General features: G+C 39.2%; 1 protein-coding gene across 1 annotated transcript in view; it reads left to right on the top strand.

The window, feature by feature from the left end:
* Nucleotides 1–12,196, top strand: part of LOC137997293 (zinc metalloproteinase nas-14-like) — a 19,902-nt gene extending 7,706 nt beyond the window's left edge. Inside the window, exons 6-10 of the mRNA XM_068843207.1 lie at nt 3,058–3,141; nt 4,005–4,147; nt 9,920–9,995; nt 10,695–10,745; nt 11,890–12,196. Coding sequence (XP_068699308.1) covers nt 3,058–3,141; nt 4,005–4,147; nt 9,920–9,995; nt 10,695–10,745; nt 11,890–11,891 — 356 coding nt within the window. The 3' untranslated portion in view covers nt 11,892–12,196. The remainder of the gene's footprint in view (nt 1–3,057; nt 3,142–4,004; nt 4,148–9,919; nt 9,996–10,694; nt 10,746–11,889) is intronic.
* Nucleotides 12,197–17,500: the final 5,304 nt, after the last annotated feature.

Raw genomic sequence — 17,500 nt, 5'->3', positions numbered from 1 at the left:
ACAGGCCATCCTACTCACGCTACTGGTGGAAAAGAAGTAATCACTGTTAATTTACTTATTTAATGTGACTCCGTCTGTTTGAAATGCATATGACGTTTTTAAAAGGCGCTGCTCTCAACTTGGCAAACTGCAACTGACATTGTAAGAGTTTAGTCCGTGAAACGCGTTTGACATTTCAGGACCAGCTTTTTGGCTTTAATTAACTATAATTTAGTCTCCTCCACTTTCTGTTCATTTACGAGGGAATTTTCATCATGTTCAATTTAATACCGTATTGAGACACCAATGCAACATGACGTCCTAGCACATGTAATGAAAGTTGAAAACTTACCTTATTTTTAACCAGATAAACGCCTAAAATTCATGATGATAAATGTTAAAGCAAGCACTAATTGTGTTTGATTTTCAAAGGAACTGTAAACGCTAAGAAAAAAGTCGTCTTTCCAATTTAAGACCACACCCAGGATTTTCAGACAAAAGTAGTTGGGAAGGTTATGTAAATGAACCACATCAGAGCTGTATTCTTCATTGCTTCTCTCCCCTCCCCCCTCCTTCAATGTTCTGCAAAACTGAATGCTTTCAACGGGAAATTGTTGAGTTACCTTCCAACATGTTGGAAGGTAACTCAACAATTCCCCGCTGAAACCATTCAGTTTTGCACAACATAAGGAGGGGGGAGGGGAGAGAAGCAATGAAGACTTCAAAAGTGCTAACCTTGCCAACAGTTTTATCCAGGATTGTAGGCTCGATTACCAGCCTCTGTTTCGGGAAATGAGCCAGCGCTCACTCCCGAAACACGGGTGGACGCGTGAGGTGAGCCATTGTTAATCTCCGCCAATCAGAAACTCGCCTGCACAAATCGGTCTGGCATAATTATATCTTTTGGCTGCGAAGGTAAACTTTGACCCGGCCGGTTCGAGCTTTTAAGGTAGGAAACATCCAAGAATTCGACAACGAAAAGTGTTCGAGAAACTTCACTGATTTTCCAGTTGGCGCCAAGGTCAAAATACGGCTTTCAAATCCTTTGTTATTGCAATTTTCTCCTCAGACTTCGGTAATGTAAGAGGAAATAAAATTCCTCAAGATCAATTGAGTTTATTGGTTGCAAAACGAGGGGCTCGATGAGGTCGACCGAGAGTTGAAGCGGCCGAAGATTTTGTTGATGATTCGCCGGTTGAATTAGTTTAGCGCTGTATATCAGGAGACCAAGCATAAACGAGACGAATTATGAACACAGATGAAGTTGTATTTCCGTCATGTGCGATCTCTACTTACAACATTCATATCCCGGATGAGGGACCGAGAGGGGTCTCGGGGCTAGTTCCCAACAAATTCAAACTCACATTGATCATTTAACCACAAACTCAAGCTCGTATCATCTGGAAACTTCGCGCATACGTTTTAGGCATTGTTATGTAATTATTGTTTTGTTAAAATCAGTGTTTTGGGATGTCTAATGCTATTTCCCCGCAAATATTAACTTCGCATAAATTATATTTGAATTTACGTCACAGACACAACTTATCGCTCACGCGTCCAGCCGTCTCTTCTCGAGGAGGATACCCGAACTTCAGTGAGCGGCGGATATCGAGCCTACGAGTAAGCTAATGTGCCACAAATAGCAGCAGAACACAGAAACAAAGATAAGCCTGTCGAGCCTAAATAACTCACATTTACCAAGAGTCAACAAAATACGACCAATGACTAACATAACCTTAGAAAAAGAAGGTAACCTTACCCTGACTCGGTGGCGATGTCAGTGACACTTCACAACGCTCTAAGGAATATTTCGCTCTATAAAAGTGATACATTATGATTAACAAAAGCACAAGGAATACGTTTGAATTTTTAACGCATGCTCAACACAAAATGTCGAGCCGGCTGGCAAAGTCTACTTTCCTCTTCCCGACTTATCTAGGAAGATCGAAAGAGACTCTGCTCGCAGGGAAGGAATCCATTGGCATTTACAATAATAAAATAAAGTTCTATACGAAGGCGCAACTCGAAACATTTTGCATAGACAAAGAAAAATAATTTGCACTAACAATAGATGAAAAGATTATTGGCCGATGGCTCATATTCTTACCGATTTAAATGCTGATTCAAAGCCATTATCCACGAAGCATAAGGCACTGAAGACCGAAGCAAAACAGTCACACTGTGAGGTGAGAAGGTCCCAGTACCCTCACAAGCGTGCTGAACAGGAAGCCCACATGGCTCTCTACAGTATTCATACACCTTATTCCAAAATGGCCGCCATTTTTGTATTCTTTTGTTTCCATGCAAATTGACCCTATGGTCTCACTTTCAAACGTAGAATTTAAAAGAATATTAAACCTTTAACGAGGCCATAAGGGCCAATTTACATGGAAACAAAAGAATACAAAAATGGTGGCCATTTTGGAATAAGGTGTATGAGCACTCAGGAGATGAAGTTTGGACAAAAAAAATTACAATTTTGCGCAGAACATTTATCTGATATGTTGTTTACATTTGATTTTCTGGCATTAAATAACTTGGATGTTTAGAAGCGACGAAATCCTTTAACGCATCGCGCAGAGCCAAGTACGTGTCCCTAACAGGGCCGTACGGTTTCTCTGGCCCTTCTCGCGCTAATACCTACGGCAGTGATACAGGGATTTTCTCCAGAAATAGTTTTACAATGAAAGCAGGCGCGTGGGGGCCCGGTACGGGCCATGTGATAAATTTATTTATAATTAAAGAATAACGCTCTTGTTACCCAATTATTTATCTATCCAGTTATGGGCAATAGTTTGCTGATTATCCAAACTAAATCCCTAAAAATCTGGGATATGTCTAAGTTTAAGAAATTGGTTGAACTTTAGATGCCAATCTGTTCCCTATAAGATGAATTTTATTTGCAAATACGGTACTGAAATAGTGAAAGTAATGACGTCAGCAAGCTTAGGTTTCCTCTATGAATTGCCCATTATTGCAAAAATCGTTGTAGTTGCTTATAGCCAGTCAAGTCAGCGATGGCTTAAGGCTTTAATGTAGTTACAAATTGCTGATACAACTGAGTATTTACCCCCACAGGCCATGCTGTTGGTTACTACCACGAACATTCTCGTCCGGACAGGGATCAATATGTCACGATATTGTTTGACAACATAAAACCAAGTAGGTGTATTCAGTGAATCACTTTTTAGGGTTTCCTTGCCAATCAGTCTTTTAAAGAGATAGTGTATCAAGCAAACGGTGAGAACCGAGAAAGTGTTTCCCATATCAATTGCTCTGATATTCACGCGTCTTTCACGAGTCAACTCAGTAACCATATATGGATGCGGAGGCAAAGTATCTTCTTGCGAATCTTGGGAAGGACACGCAGGTATTTGAACATTAAGGAGTTGCGTATGCATATGGTGTAGGCTTCAAATAGCACTTTTCACGGTTAGTTTATGTCATTTGCATTACAATGTGATCTAACGTGAATGCGAGGCAATTTTGGGTGGAAACTATATTACAAACTAGACCGAAATTGCCTCACATACGTGCTAGATTATATTGTAATGCAAATGAGAAACACTAACCATAAAAAGGGCTATTAATACCACAGAAACATAGCTTGTCGGGACAAAAGTTCTGACTGAGGACCAGTTGTCGAGATATTTTTTTCTTGTTACAGTACTAAGTATAAAATATTTGCTTACATGGGATCCGTGGATAAAGGCCCGGCCAAACGATCATCAAACACGGTGGCCAAACGATAAAATGTTGGTTCACCCAACATGTTGGATCGTCCAACATTTATCGTTTGGCCGGGCCTAAACTTTTAAAGTGGAACAGTATTTTAAACAAAATGTAAAAGGCCGTTGATTACGAACTTAAAAGGGTTTTCACTACCACTAAACAAGGTTGTCGGCTTCATCATTCAATGGACTTAGCGTTTTTTTTTTTTTAATGTAAGATAAATTATTTTTGTCTCCATATTTTTTGCTTTTGTTTTATATACACTTATAATGACACAGACTGATACTCTGCAGAGGCAAAACATAACTTCAAGAAGTATGGCAGATCGCTTATCGACTCTCTTGGGACTAAATACGATTACGACAGCGTGATGCATTATGGAGAGTATTTTTTCACCAGAAATGGGCTTCCCACAATAATTCCTCTTGATCCTACGGTAAGATTATAAGCAACAAAGCATCAATTAATTTAGAATGAATTTGCTTGTTTTTTTTTTTGTTTTTTTTTTGTTCTTATTTAACACATTTGAGGCATTTGCTGTGATTATTTCATGATCACTAATATACAGATTTAGCCAAGCCTTACTGTTAATTATCTCATTTGCGTTCAGGTGAAAGCATGGGTCCTAAAAGACCTATGAAACTTATTAGCTTTTCTGGACTATTGCAATGTGGCTTAGAATATCTCATTTAAAGGATATAAAATAGGCTTTTCAGTAAAAAAATATCAGCATAAAAACCAAGGACGTTTCAGAGAGATAACGGTAGCTTCAAAAATTCCCGAAAATTTTATTTTGGTGCAAAAGTTGAAAAAGACGTTTTTTTTTAATTTAGTTAATTAGTATTTCCACCAAATTTGGCTAAAGAAGAATTATATGTGTCGACGCCTGTCATTTCTCCGTGATGACAAACAAAGCCGATTGTGTTTTGTATAGGTAATCACATGATTTCGAATGCAATTTGGAATAAATAAGCACGAGTAAATTTTTTTTTAAAGACTATCAAAACTGCAAGAGACCGTAGGGCGAGTGCAATTTGTAGTCTTCGAAAAAATTTACAAGTGCTTATTTATTCCAAATTGCACGAGAAAAATCATGTAAACAGGGAAAATTGCGCCATAAATTGCGCCATCCAGGGTGCTCGCTTGATTTGAAAACGAAAGCAGTTGACTGGATCTGACCAAACCCTATTGTTTATTAGCCAATCATAATCCAGACTTTCCATGTGTAATTTGCACTGGTATTACAATTTTTGCACTGGTGTATCGAGTAATTTTTTCATGTATATTATTTCAGCATAATAATATTCCAAAGTATGAAGTTTTCATTCATGAGAGGTTAATTTAATGATCTAGCGCGATTTTCAACGCGAAAAACACGACCACGCAGCAGTTCGTGGCATTACCATGTAAGAATAATGGCTCGCACTCGCACGCAAATGTTATCTTCATTAATGACCTCAAATTCTCGATTTTATTTTCCAGTTGCCGTGCTAAAATTGCTTGAAATTATTTCCCTGATATTTTTCCCATCCTTTACCAAAGGTTTTTTTTCCATAAAAAATCATTTCAAACAGTCCATAAAAAGCAGTTGTGTTTGCACACCCTTGCATACAGTGAGAGCTACTGAAATTTAAATTGACCAATCAGAATTTAGCGAGAGCGAATAAATTGTGCTATCCGAAATTAAAGGGCCAGAAAACGCTTTAAAGGATTTTGTGGCAACATTTTTGTCAACGAACTTTGGCTCCAAAACTGCGTTGCCAGCGAGCTGTGATTCGAACGTCAGCTGTTGTTCTTTGGCTGTTATTTCAGCTTTTCGAATAACGTATTTTGAATAACGCGTAAGAAGACGTCAAAGCTGTATTGATAACATATTTATTTGCGTTAACTTCGCGAAAAAAAACTTTGATGGCGTCCTTTCGACAGGGTACATCGACAACAACTTTGTTTACACACAGAAGTGCACCGTTTCCGGTGACAGGATAGCACAGTTTTGAAAGCCGCGCGCACTGCGGGCACGGGGTCCCGTATGCACGGACACGAACCAAATAAAGCATTTCACAGTAGCAATCTCGACCCCAGAGCTCTTTTCTTGACCGAGGGAGAGAAGAGCTCTGGGGAACCCTGAAACAAAGTGTCTTCTCATTGGTTTTCGTGAAGAACAATCAAAAGCGTCTCTAATTGGTGCATTCATGTTAGCACGAGGAGTGAGCAGGCGCCGTAAGGCTCAAATAGCCAATTTTTGGCTGTAAGAACCCTACGGTGCATGTTCTCCTACGCAGAGTTTCCCAGAGCCTTGGGTCGACCCGAGGCTCTGGTGACGAGAATGTTCACAGTAGAGGCTAAATACAGGAATTGCACCGGGCTCGCACCGGGTTATGATTGGATGTTGGCACAGAGAGAATGATTGGGGACATTTGACAATAATTACATGATATAAAATACAAATCGATAGTATATTCGCGTCTGAGCACTCATCTCAACCAGCGCTTATCCGCAAAATTAAGTCTCAACACTCATTTTTAGACGATGTTGTTCTAAAGATTTAAGTCTAAGCAACCATTTTTGTTTGGTTAGCTTTCAATATATTGTAACTACTATCTCAATTAAATACTTTAAAATTAGCGGTCATTTGTATCGTTTGTCTCAGTAAACTAGTGGTCATCTGGGGATGCATAGCCGTAAGTGATCCGAGATCGAATCCCGTACTCTCATTTCCTCCAAAATTGTCATTGAAAGTCTTTTAACAACGAAATAAATCGAAGTGTAGAACTTACTTCATATTATGCTGCGATCAGGCCCATTTTTAGCTTCGCCCATATGTTCTCTTATGTCGTCGCTCGCTAAAATTGGGCCTGACCAAAAGTCTCTCAAGAATTCCGAACGGTCGGCCGAATTTTGGCAGGCCAAATTCGTGATCTGATTGGCTGTTGAAACGCCGGAAGTGAAAATGCCATCGTGATTGCGCGGAGCTCTCGCGAAGTCCTCGAGACTAATCCGCCATAAGTGTCCGAAAAAATTTGCTGCCTTTTGTTCTTACAACGCCGTGGACGGTGCACCTTGATTTTATTTGTATAAATGGAGATATGCCCTCTGAAACATCTCATAACTTGTCCAGAATCGGGTTTGAATCTCTGGAAAGAGTGAAATCAGCGATTCCGTTGTCGAGCTCTGTGGCCATGTGGTTGAAAGTACTTTGGCACAAACATCCCAGATGTTTTGAAAGCGAAATAGCTCGTTCTTTTAAATGGCAATGAAAGCCGATGCATATTGGTTTCCTGGATGAGACAAAGGACATATATATCAACAGGAGGAGATGCTGATAAAATCGCAAGTTACACGAATGCATGTTTTGAACATCTGTGTATCAAACGGCATTATTTACGTACTGTACATGACACGGTCTGTTTGCACAATTTGGAGTCAAGATTGCTTCATAATATTTCCAGTTGATTTAACTTAAAACTCGCACTCCAGAAACTAAAATGGCATGTTTCCAGAGATAGACAATTGTACAAAAATAAAAGTAACTTCGCGAGTCCATCTTACTGTTCGTACTCCATCAAAAAATTAACGGCCAAACTTATCATGATTTTACTGTGCGCAATTCTTCAACTGAAGATATTACCCGAAAAAATTCACCAAATGGGCAAGCACGTTAAAGGAATAATGTATTTCTCCTTTTTTTTCTTTAAAAATCTATTGCCAAACCGTCCAACGATAGAATGCTAGATTATCTCAATTACAAATTAAGATGTCAAGATTGCATATTCAGTGAAGTTCGGAGGAAGAATTACATCGGCCTTTGCCGCAATATAGTCGTCGAAAACATTCCCCAAATTAAAGCCAACGGTAACTGTCGAATTCGTTTATAATATTCCTCCCACGGTAATCAGCTGTGGTCAAAACAAACTAGCGTGAATCTGCCGTCCACGTGTGTATTGGTGTAATGGAAGTAAATTTGATTGGCCGATGAAGGACATGTCAATCAATCAAAAAAAGTGAGTGGAAGGAATTTCGAAGAGGAATTTGGTCAAGTTCTATTTTTCGTTTCGCCAACTCCACATTATTTACCAAGCGAAACTAAAATAGAGCCTGATAGCAGGATAACTTCATATATGTGAGATAAGACCACTGAGGCGGCCATTCTTACGCATTGAGGGCTGTTGCATATGACCTACTCAAGTTTCCAGGCTTAATACACCAAATTTGGAGAAAACCCGAAGTAGCTCATTTTTTTGTTTTATGGGTCTAATTGGACCCAGTCCAAGCGCAGGGACCGGAAATGGGATTATTCGTACTATAAGTTAACCTGACTTAAGCTTGCGATTCAATCAAAACCCAGTACCTGGTCAGCGGTTTAAAAAAACCCAGATGATCTCGATGAGCTCTAAACTCGGCCGATATGGTCAGGTGATACTGGTCAGCGAATAAGTTGATATAACAGGTGTCACTTGATCATAACAAGAAAGATGTACGCCTCGATAAGCTCTAAAAATCATTCTGCGAAATGGTCACGCTTCACTGGTCACATTAATTTACAAATATTGTGCTCTAAATAAGTTGTCAATAAACCTCTTTACAGTTGCGTGCTTAGTTACCTGGCCTTTAAATGAAAGTGAGGCTGGTGTTGAGCCTTTTATGATGTAGACCTCCCTCCTTTTCTAATGTTAATATGTTGTTGTCATGCTAATTAGTAAGAATTTTATAAGAAAAGCAGTGAAGTTTCTATCAAAACAAGGTCAACTCCAGCCTCACTTTCATTCATAGGCCAGGTAACTCAGCACACAACTGTAAAATGGATTATTAACTTTTCAAAAAAAACTATATGCTAATTTCTTCTTCTATATGCCATCATGGCAAGAATAACTATTGACAATATAGAGAAAAAAGATTATATTAGATATCTGGGAGTCCATCAGTTGATAAGCACCTTAATTGGCACAAATACAACATATAAACAATAAGATAGTAAGAAATTTTGGAATCCTTACAAAATTAAGATATTATTTGAATTTTAACATGCTCAAACAAATATAATATGCTTTAATGAGTTATGGCATAATAGTATGGGTTTGCGCCTATAAAACTAGATTACACTGTCTCCAAACTAAGCAGAATAAATGCCTCCGAATAATTTTCTTTGCGCATAGTAGGGAGAGTGCCGATCCATATTTTAAACTCTTAGGACTTCTCAAAGTAGGAAATATATATAAATTTAAAATGTGCTGTCTTATACATAAAATTATGAATAAAGCTGATAGCATTCCAGATATCATCTCTGATATCCTGACCCTAGCATCTCGTATCCATAGGTATAATACAAGATTTGCTGGTAAATTCAATCTCTTTAGAGTGCAAATATCAACTAATTCTGGAAAATCGTGTAATCGTGTAATCGCCAAAGATTCGGGAAAAGTTTCTCGAGGAAAGATTCGGAACAAAACGTTATCGAAGCCGGAAAATTACAAGCTTTAGCACAGCTGCAAGCAAAATTTTGTCCTGAAGCGTTCCTCGAGAACCTTTCCCCGTTGAACGCGCTAGGCAACTTGGTGATCGGTGAGGAAAACTACTTCGTGTAAGAAAAGATCAGAGTCACCCGGCTGCTCCTCTTCGCTGATTGTTTTTGGGACCAATAAGAAGCAGGTAATTCGAACGCTTCTGGAACTGGTTCGGCAAGAGTAAGTGCCCAAGGGCTCTTCCCGTTTTTGTAGTAAACTTTCACCGCGAACATTCTATCGTCCCGACTAGCTGCCCCTAGGTCTCTGAGGATGTGGTTTAGCATAGTTTCTTAATCATGGTGCTCCGTGCTCACACCGAAAGCGCACGGAACTTCACTATTAAGCCTAGATAAATCAAGGGGAGTTTTATGGCGTCATGCTAAGCATTTAGAGCTGTGAACTGTGTCGCCCACACACTACTTTATCTCCCTCAACCCAGTGTACCAATATTAAAATAATGCCTAAATTTGGAGGCAGTACGGCCCAGTGGTTAGGATTCTGGCCACTGGTTGAATTTGTTCCTGGTAGTCCCTGGTTCAACTTCTCAACTGCACTTGTAAATAGCACACTACCTTGCCTTCGGCCATTTTGGATTCTTAAAAGTTGTTGTTCAATTTTCTGTTCTGTCGTGATTGTGTTCATTGGCCCTGAAAAGCCCCTATAGGGAGTGAGGAATTAAATATGCATGTATACTTCCACATTGCCAGGCTAAAATTGGGCAGCGAGAAATTTTAAGCCGCACTGATGCAAGGCAGGCAAATCTTCTGTACAGGAATCAGTGCAGTAAGTGTTTATTTCTAGCAATTTGTAACTTTGACTACGAAGATGCTGTTATAAAATGCTGTTGACCTTTAAGGAAAATTCATGCTGTCATTTTCAATTACAGATAGTAAGTTCTTTCAAGGTGTTTTATTTCATAACAGATAAGAGTTTGGTCACATGTATTTTGATCAGCATCTAAGATATCGACCCACTGGCTGGTAAATACTGGTGGTATGACAATCCATATTTCAAAATTTAAAGCGTTTTCCAAAATTGTATGATTTTTCCACGGCTGTGCGAATGAGGTTTACGTTCTCAGGGAGATTCGAGACGTCTAAAAACGAAAATGATGTCAAGCATTGTATTGCTTGTATTGTGCTCCAGTGTTTTACCTGCATTGTTTGTTGAAGCCGAACGTTATCAAAACAGTAGAATTTTTCTGGTGAGGATTAAAGGCAGCCGCAAGTTTGCGAAATGACATGATGACAAATCTGTTTATTCCCTTTTAACACTATTACTTTCTCTTCTGACTTCAAACATTGTTGCTTTTACGATTCTCTATAGCTAGTCAACATTTTTGTCGCCTAGAATGTGCGATTTAATTTATCACGTAAAAGAAGCTTGAAGCCAAAGGTAGTTATAGAGTGCTGTTGTGCTATTACTGCAGAGGTTTCATCGTTTCCCAATTATTGTTCCTTTTTTGTGTGTGTGATTAAACAGGGAGAAATGCCGCTTCAGTAACTACGGCTCATCCAACTACTTATTCAAACTGTGAGTACACCAACCTGAAAAATCAACTTTAAGCAAAGTTGTTTTCAAAGCAACCTCCACTCCGGAAAAGTTATAACTTGAAACCACGTGAAATGAAGTTTAAAATCACATTTTATTTCAAAGAGAGCCTTTACCTCAAAAAGCCTTTGCATTCATTTTGCAAGAGCTCTTTGTGTTAGAATAACAAGTCGAGCGTAACACGTCGCCATTATTCAAGATGGCGGCGCCCAGGAAATTTGAAAGTGAAAATAAGCTATTTTAAAGTTAACTTTTTTTCTCTAATACGAAGTAATTTCTTAAAAAAATTATTGTAAAAATTATTTTCTCCCGTTTAAAGTTATCTTTTGTAGGAATGGAGGTTCAAACGGTAAGAAATATTAAACTATACATCATCAAAGTCGACAAAATTGATCGTTCGAATTCCTCAGTCTGACCGGCGATGAGTGGTTAAACTGTGGTCACATGACCTCATGACATGAGAAGTATTAGTTCACTTGCAACCAAGATTGCTCTTATCACTCAGGGATTTCGTCCCTTGCCATGATATCTCTCACCCAGCGAGCAGAGCCTCTCTAAACCTCGACAGAGAACGAGAAAGAGTGGCTCTGCAGAAATCGTGTCAAGTCTTTTAAGTCGCCGCATTTCAAGTTTTCTGGCTAGTCACTCCGGTCAAACCGGTTTAGGCAGCGCTCGCTTCATATTTTGGACCAGGCGAAAGCCTTCAGTACGAAAATCAATATGGTGTCTAGAAGTGCGATCAAGACTGGGTTTGACAACTTAACACCATTACTACAGGGTCCTTTCTTTCTCTTCGAGACAAGAAACTGCTGGCAGAGTGGATATTTCTGTCATGCTTAAGAAACTTTTCGAAACGTCAACAGCGCTAACGCATAAACTCACGTATTGGGTTCTTTTCCCGTAATCTTTCTTGCAAAAACGTTTATCGGATCTCAGAGTTAAAACCCCATTTACTTAAGTTAAGCAGGTTTTAACATTGAAAAAACGGGGTAACCTGAGATCCAGTTGTACCTTTGACATCCACAAGAATGTTTGATAATTCGACACTTGTCACATCTCACTGGGAGACTTGAAAACTAACTAACAAAGTTTACTAAAGTAATTTCGAGTTTTCTTGCTGTTTCAGGAGAACATCTGTGGCGAGGAGGAGCGTTTCTGTTTTGAACCATTTAAATCAAACCTAATTGAGTGATGTACCCTTAAATTTAAACGTAGACGGTTTTTCATTTGAGAAACCTTGTTATGAGTCCCTTCAGCTTAAAATTATTCTGCCTACAAGCCAGTCCCCTGTTTACGCCTGTCAAAGCAAATTAAGCTGTGCTATTACACTGAATCTCAAGTGTACTCTAGTTCTATTGCTGGTTTTCACTCACGTGAGCAACAGGCATGTTTTTCAACGAAAACAAAAGGAAGCGTTTGCATAATAATAGAGTTAAATTCCCGGAGGATTTGGTCGGGGAACCAACATGGCCGCCTTTTCTTTGTTTAGGGCACCAACATGGCGGTCGTGACGTCATGTGAAAACCAAGAATAGCCTTCTATGACAGATTTCAATATCGGAATTAAACCTGGTTTGTTGGTCAGGAAAAGTTCAGGTGGTATAATTAACACGGTTATAGCCCTACCAATGTTTGCTTTGCTTCTTTTTACGGGCCCAGAGGATATAGAAAAAAGCATCATGATAAATGGAGGGACAGTGACAACTAAGGCATGCTTGTGTAGGCCAAAACGTTTAGCCCTACCAATTTAAAATAGTCTCCGCAGTTTTTGTTTGTATGTATGAGGCAAAAGAAAATACAACTAATTCTGATCCAATGGGAACATCAATAATTTATCGACTTTTGCTCCCTGAGTGGGCGCAGGAATGCTCTTCTTTGCTATTTATGAGCTCGAGCTCTTCGTAAAAGATGATATACTTAATACAGGCCACGATACCCCGGTCTTCCTCGCAACCATCAGCGGATTTACGAAGACGCCAGGGGCCCCCGACCTTTCCCAACCCCTTTGTTCCAGTAGCTTTAAGAGGTTTCTTAACCTAACTGTTTTTTTAATGTTGTTGTACACTTTCGTTAGGGTGGGGGAGGGGTGTGCTCTCGGTGAATTTCTTTGGCCCCATCTTTTTGGATTTTCTGGATGCAGTGCTGTAAAACCTTAAATAAAATAAAGCAAATTGACAATAACCAGGATGTCGCACAATGCATACTACGCATGTGGCACATATATAACCAAAAACGTGGGAGGGAAAAGCTTAAGCCAACTGTTTTAACTTCCTTCCCAAAGAAATCCCATCTGGCCCTAGTTGATCGGAAACAGTTCACCAAGATCTTAGAGGGGGGTAAAGCTTTTGATGTACGCCGCCATTAAGATGTTATTTAACTGAAAGGCATTAGTTCGGTCCCGTGGAATGGCTTTTGGTGCACTTACATGACCATTCACACCCAAACACAAAATCACATTTCTGTTTTCCTTATCACCGATCACCGATGTCATATCGCTTGGTTTTGTTTGCTTGATTCACGCACGGTATGACCACATGCCAAAAAAAAAAAAAAAAACCAACGACTCATTTATAATATTTAATATCTTTCGGGGATGGTAACAATTTTAAGTGCAATCAATCGCTTTCAAAAACTCGTAGCATGCGTGTCAGACAAAAGTAAAATATTTCCACTGTTATCAGGATTTTAGTTGCTTTACTCGTATAATTTGCGCAATTTATCATCAACTTTTGAATCGAGCACATTCTCTGAAAACTGTGCCAACGGTGAAGGTATAGAGTTTACTTATATGGATTACCAGCAGAGAGCTTCAAATTCGATGTTTGCCCAAAGTAGATCAAACCTGTTTGGTTTCGGTCCTTTTCTTGCCCGGTGTGGTTCAAGCAAGTATTGCGAAGATAGAAGTGCGCAGCAAAAGGATTCATGGTTTTAAGACAAGCGCCATTCTGCCGTTCCATTTGTTGTTGACGGCTAACGCGACGCATCTAAATAGGCCATTTCCGAGTTCATGTCTGCCTCCTCTTCAAAGCGAGTCTAGGTGCGAAGTTTTTGTTATGAAAATTAATTTTCATCGATATGTAAAGTAGAACTAATTACCATCGCAAAAACTTCGCACTTGGACTCGCTTTGAAGAGGAGGTAGACATGAACTCAGAAAAGGCCTATTACCCGCCAGCTTCATATATGATAGCCTAAAGTTTCAAAGTTTCAAAGTTTACATTTCCAGTATGGAATAAATGACATCAATTAACACGAACGCACTAGAAATAATAACTTGATGTCTAGTTAATGAGAATTGAGTGCGAAACTTTAAGTCATGAATTCGCCCCCAATATAAGTATCTCAGTAGCTAGGAATTAGAATCGTATCCGTCCTTTTTGGAGACATTTTATTTAAAGGAATTTTACTTTTTTTACGAAGTACTTCCGAGAATTCATTCTGCATTTTACATCCACGTCGTGAAAAGGAATGCCTTTGTTGTGTTAGTCTTAAAAACGTTTATGTAAAATTTGCTCCCAGTAGCAGATCGAGTATTATATGAGTGCAGAGAATCAACTTGACTGAAAAGATCTAATAAGGTAGGGGGTGCACTTTTACTCTGAATATCGTGCATGAGGAGAGAAATAGATTTTAAATAAAGCATATCAACTGGAAGAATATTTGAACACAAGAACAAGGGAATAGCATGATCTCATTTATTACGGAAATAAATTAAATATTGGATATTTAAGCATCACGGCCGGGCCTGCTTACTATCTAGACACCGAGGAAGAAGGCCTCCGAGACTTGTGTTCCTGCTTCCACATTAATGGAGGTGCCAAAATCACAGTATAGTCCTTTTGTGTGGTCAAAACACCATAAACGTATATTTGGATATATTAAGGGGAAGGTTGTTTGCAGTAAGCCATACTGTTTAAAATAGTTGGGTCCTTTTCAGAGATCAGCAAATAAAATGGATGATAGATTCCAGGCAAGAGGCGACCCAAAGTCATTGACGTATATGATGAACAGATATGACTCATTTACTTGATTAAGCAACTCCCTCGTAGACGCGAACAGTTTCCTTGCACTTGGGGCTCCAGACATCTTAGAAACAAAGGCAGAGTAAAACTCACGTCCTGAAATTCATTATTAACCCTTTCTTAACGACTAGTGGATGACACAAATAAAAATGCGTATATTGAAAGGTCTCCATGTCTTTGAACATCAAAGGTAGAGTCCCTGTTAAATCTAGATCTCTCGCCTTTGTACACTTTTCACTTCAAGAATGTGACTTCTGAGTATGATATTTCAGCTGGCGTAAATTATTTTATTTTGTATTGGCTTTGTTCCACAGACAGAAAACGTCGTCAACATAGAGCGACTTAGCCCGCAGGACCTTGAAAAAGTGTTTGCAATTTGTTTCACAGACCAATGTTTGTCAAGATAAAAACAAAGCTATCCTTATTCCCGCCAAGGAAACTCCTAACGTGGGCAATAAACAGTTTGATTGCCCAATCACGTTACTGCATTTCGAATCACTTCAATGTGAAGCTTTCCAGAAAGTTCTACGAAGAGGTGACGTTGTTTGCATGTCGTTCGTTTTTGTTCGATAAGCCAATTAAATGTTTTGCATTTTTGTTTACGTTCTGTTTTTACATTATTTTTCAAGGTCATATGAAAGTCGCTCTATCGCTTCCGAACTAGTGGTTTAATTTGTGCTCTTCGTGATAATAATCGGCCTGTATTCTGTTTTCGCCATGAAAATATCTGCAAAAGCTACCGGCCATTTTTGTATCCTTTGAGAGGATTGATCAAATACCGCTTGGGAATATTCGCTTTACCACTGTCATCGAAGAAAGGTAGTCGTATTAACGGGGCAGGGTCCAATTATGGTGCAACTAAATTAATACTGTACCAGTCCTTTAATTCTACTGTAAATCAACCTTTTTTACAGTTTTGCAACCTCATAACCTTAGTTCATTGCAACTGAACGAAAACGAGAAAAAAAAGAAAAAAGAAAAAAACACGAAAATGACGTCTTACAAATTCTAGAAAGGGGATGGCGTGTAGTGAAAAAACAGTAGAGCACTCAAAGAGACGTTTTCTATATTGTAGGTTACAGCACACGTACTACTACAGAATTAAAAAGTTGAAATGGCTTCGAAGAAGTATGTAAATCAGTTTGCACAAAAGCAATAACTTTCGCGATGTCGTTATATAACGACATGTTGTCCTAGTGGTCTGAAGCCCGCCAGTTGTCAATAACAGATACGGTTTTTCAATTAAACATGCTAACCACAAACACCTTTGCTTAAAAACAACTAAAACAATTATAATGCATTATTGTTTATATTCAGCAGCCTCACAAGACATAAATAAAATAACGACTGGGAATGACGCAAAAAGTGGTCGTTGGTCGTAATAACGAAGTGGTCGGGTTCATGAGGTTTCCAGAAAAGAAAACAAGTGACCTCTCGTGCGGGCAACAAAAACGTGGTCGGAAGAAAGGGCAGGTCGTATTAACGAGGAGTTCGTAAGGCGGGGTTCCACTGTATCACCAAAGTGTGCAGAACACAAAGCTAAAAATTTGGCTAGGACGAAATCTGCCCTGTGAATTCGGACAAACCGAATCCACTTATGCCGTAAGATTCGTCTGATTGGCAATAGTGCATTGTTATTCCTGGCATGCCTGATTTCTTGCTGCAATTAACGGCATTGTGGTGTCCAGCCGCGCAATACGTCTTCCCCGACCATCTTTTTCGCTTGTCAGCCATGACGCTTCTTGTCTTCAACTCGATTTATTACGTTACAGCTGTGTAGCCAGATCTATTTGGCCGAGCGCACGTTAAAGACGCTTTGCACATAGTGCCAAATTCAAAACGTTTATAAGCATCAGAACTCGCAGCTTCAGACTTTGTTATTCCTACGCTTCAGTCCATGGAAGCGAAAAAAACTTACTTCGTATGCACTTTACGGATTGGAATAATCTTTGCCATCTTCACTTGTTCAGAAAAAATTCTGTCGAAATAGATAACTGAATTTACTGATTCTGAAAAGATGTTGCTAATAACATTCGAGAAGCACTTTAACATGCGTGGGACAAGGATGGGGGGGGGGGGTGATTCTGTCATGGCTTGTCGCATACAAGTAACAAGTATGAGGTAATAGTCCATAGCCGAAACGATTCACTTCACCTCTCTATGGGAGGCTTAGGGAAGTAAATGTTGACCTATCGCGTCGGAAATAAAGTTAAAGATATCCATTGTTAAAACAAGTTGTTGGATTTATGTGAGATATATAGCTACAGTTTTGAAAACAAGGCGAGACGTTGCTGCCAAATCCAAAGTGCAACTGCTGCCAGAGGCCTAAATCCTCTTTATGGGAGGCTTAGTGAAGGAAACGTTGACCTGTTGGGTAAGGGAAAAAGGGTTCCGTGCCCTATGAAACATTCCTTTAGTCATGTTCCAAAGATCAGTTCCAAATATAGCAGACACGCTAATGGTCTTTTGCCTTACTGACTAATCACACAAGTTGCCAAATGACAATGACACTGACTTCTTAATTTTATTTGTACATATTATGTAACGAAACTGCGTTTTCTTACACCTTTTTATACACTTTTTTCCTTGCACTTTTTGTCTTATGATTTTGTATAAATAACGCAGCATCAGTCTTAGCTTTTACCAGGTATTTTTTTTATTTTTTTAACGTGTACTAAAGAAGCCCGAAGGGCGAAACGTTTACACAGTATTAAACA

The sequence above is a fragment of the Montipora foliosa genome, chromosome 3 (assembly GCF_036669935.1).
Source record: "Montipora foliosa isolate CH-2021 chromosome 3, ASM3666993v2, whole genome shotgun sequence".
Lineage (NCBI taxonomy): Eukaryota > Metazoa > Cnidaria > Anthozoa > Scleractinia > Acroporidae > Montipora > Montipora foliosa.
The sequence above is the reverse complement of the archived record's forward strand: the minus strand, read 5'-3'. Positions and strand labels throughout refer to the sequence as shown.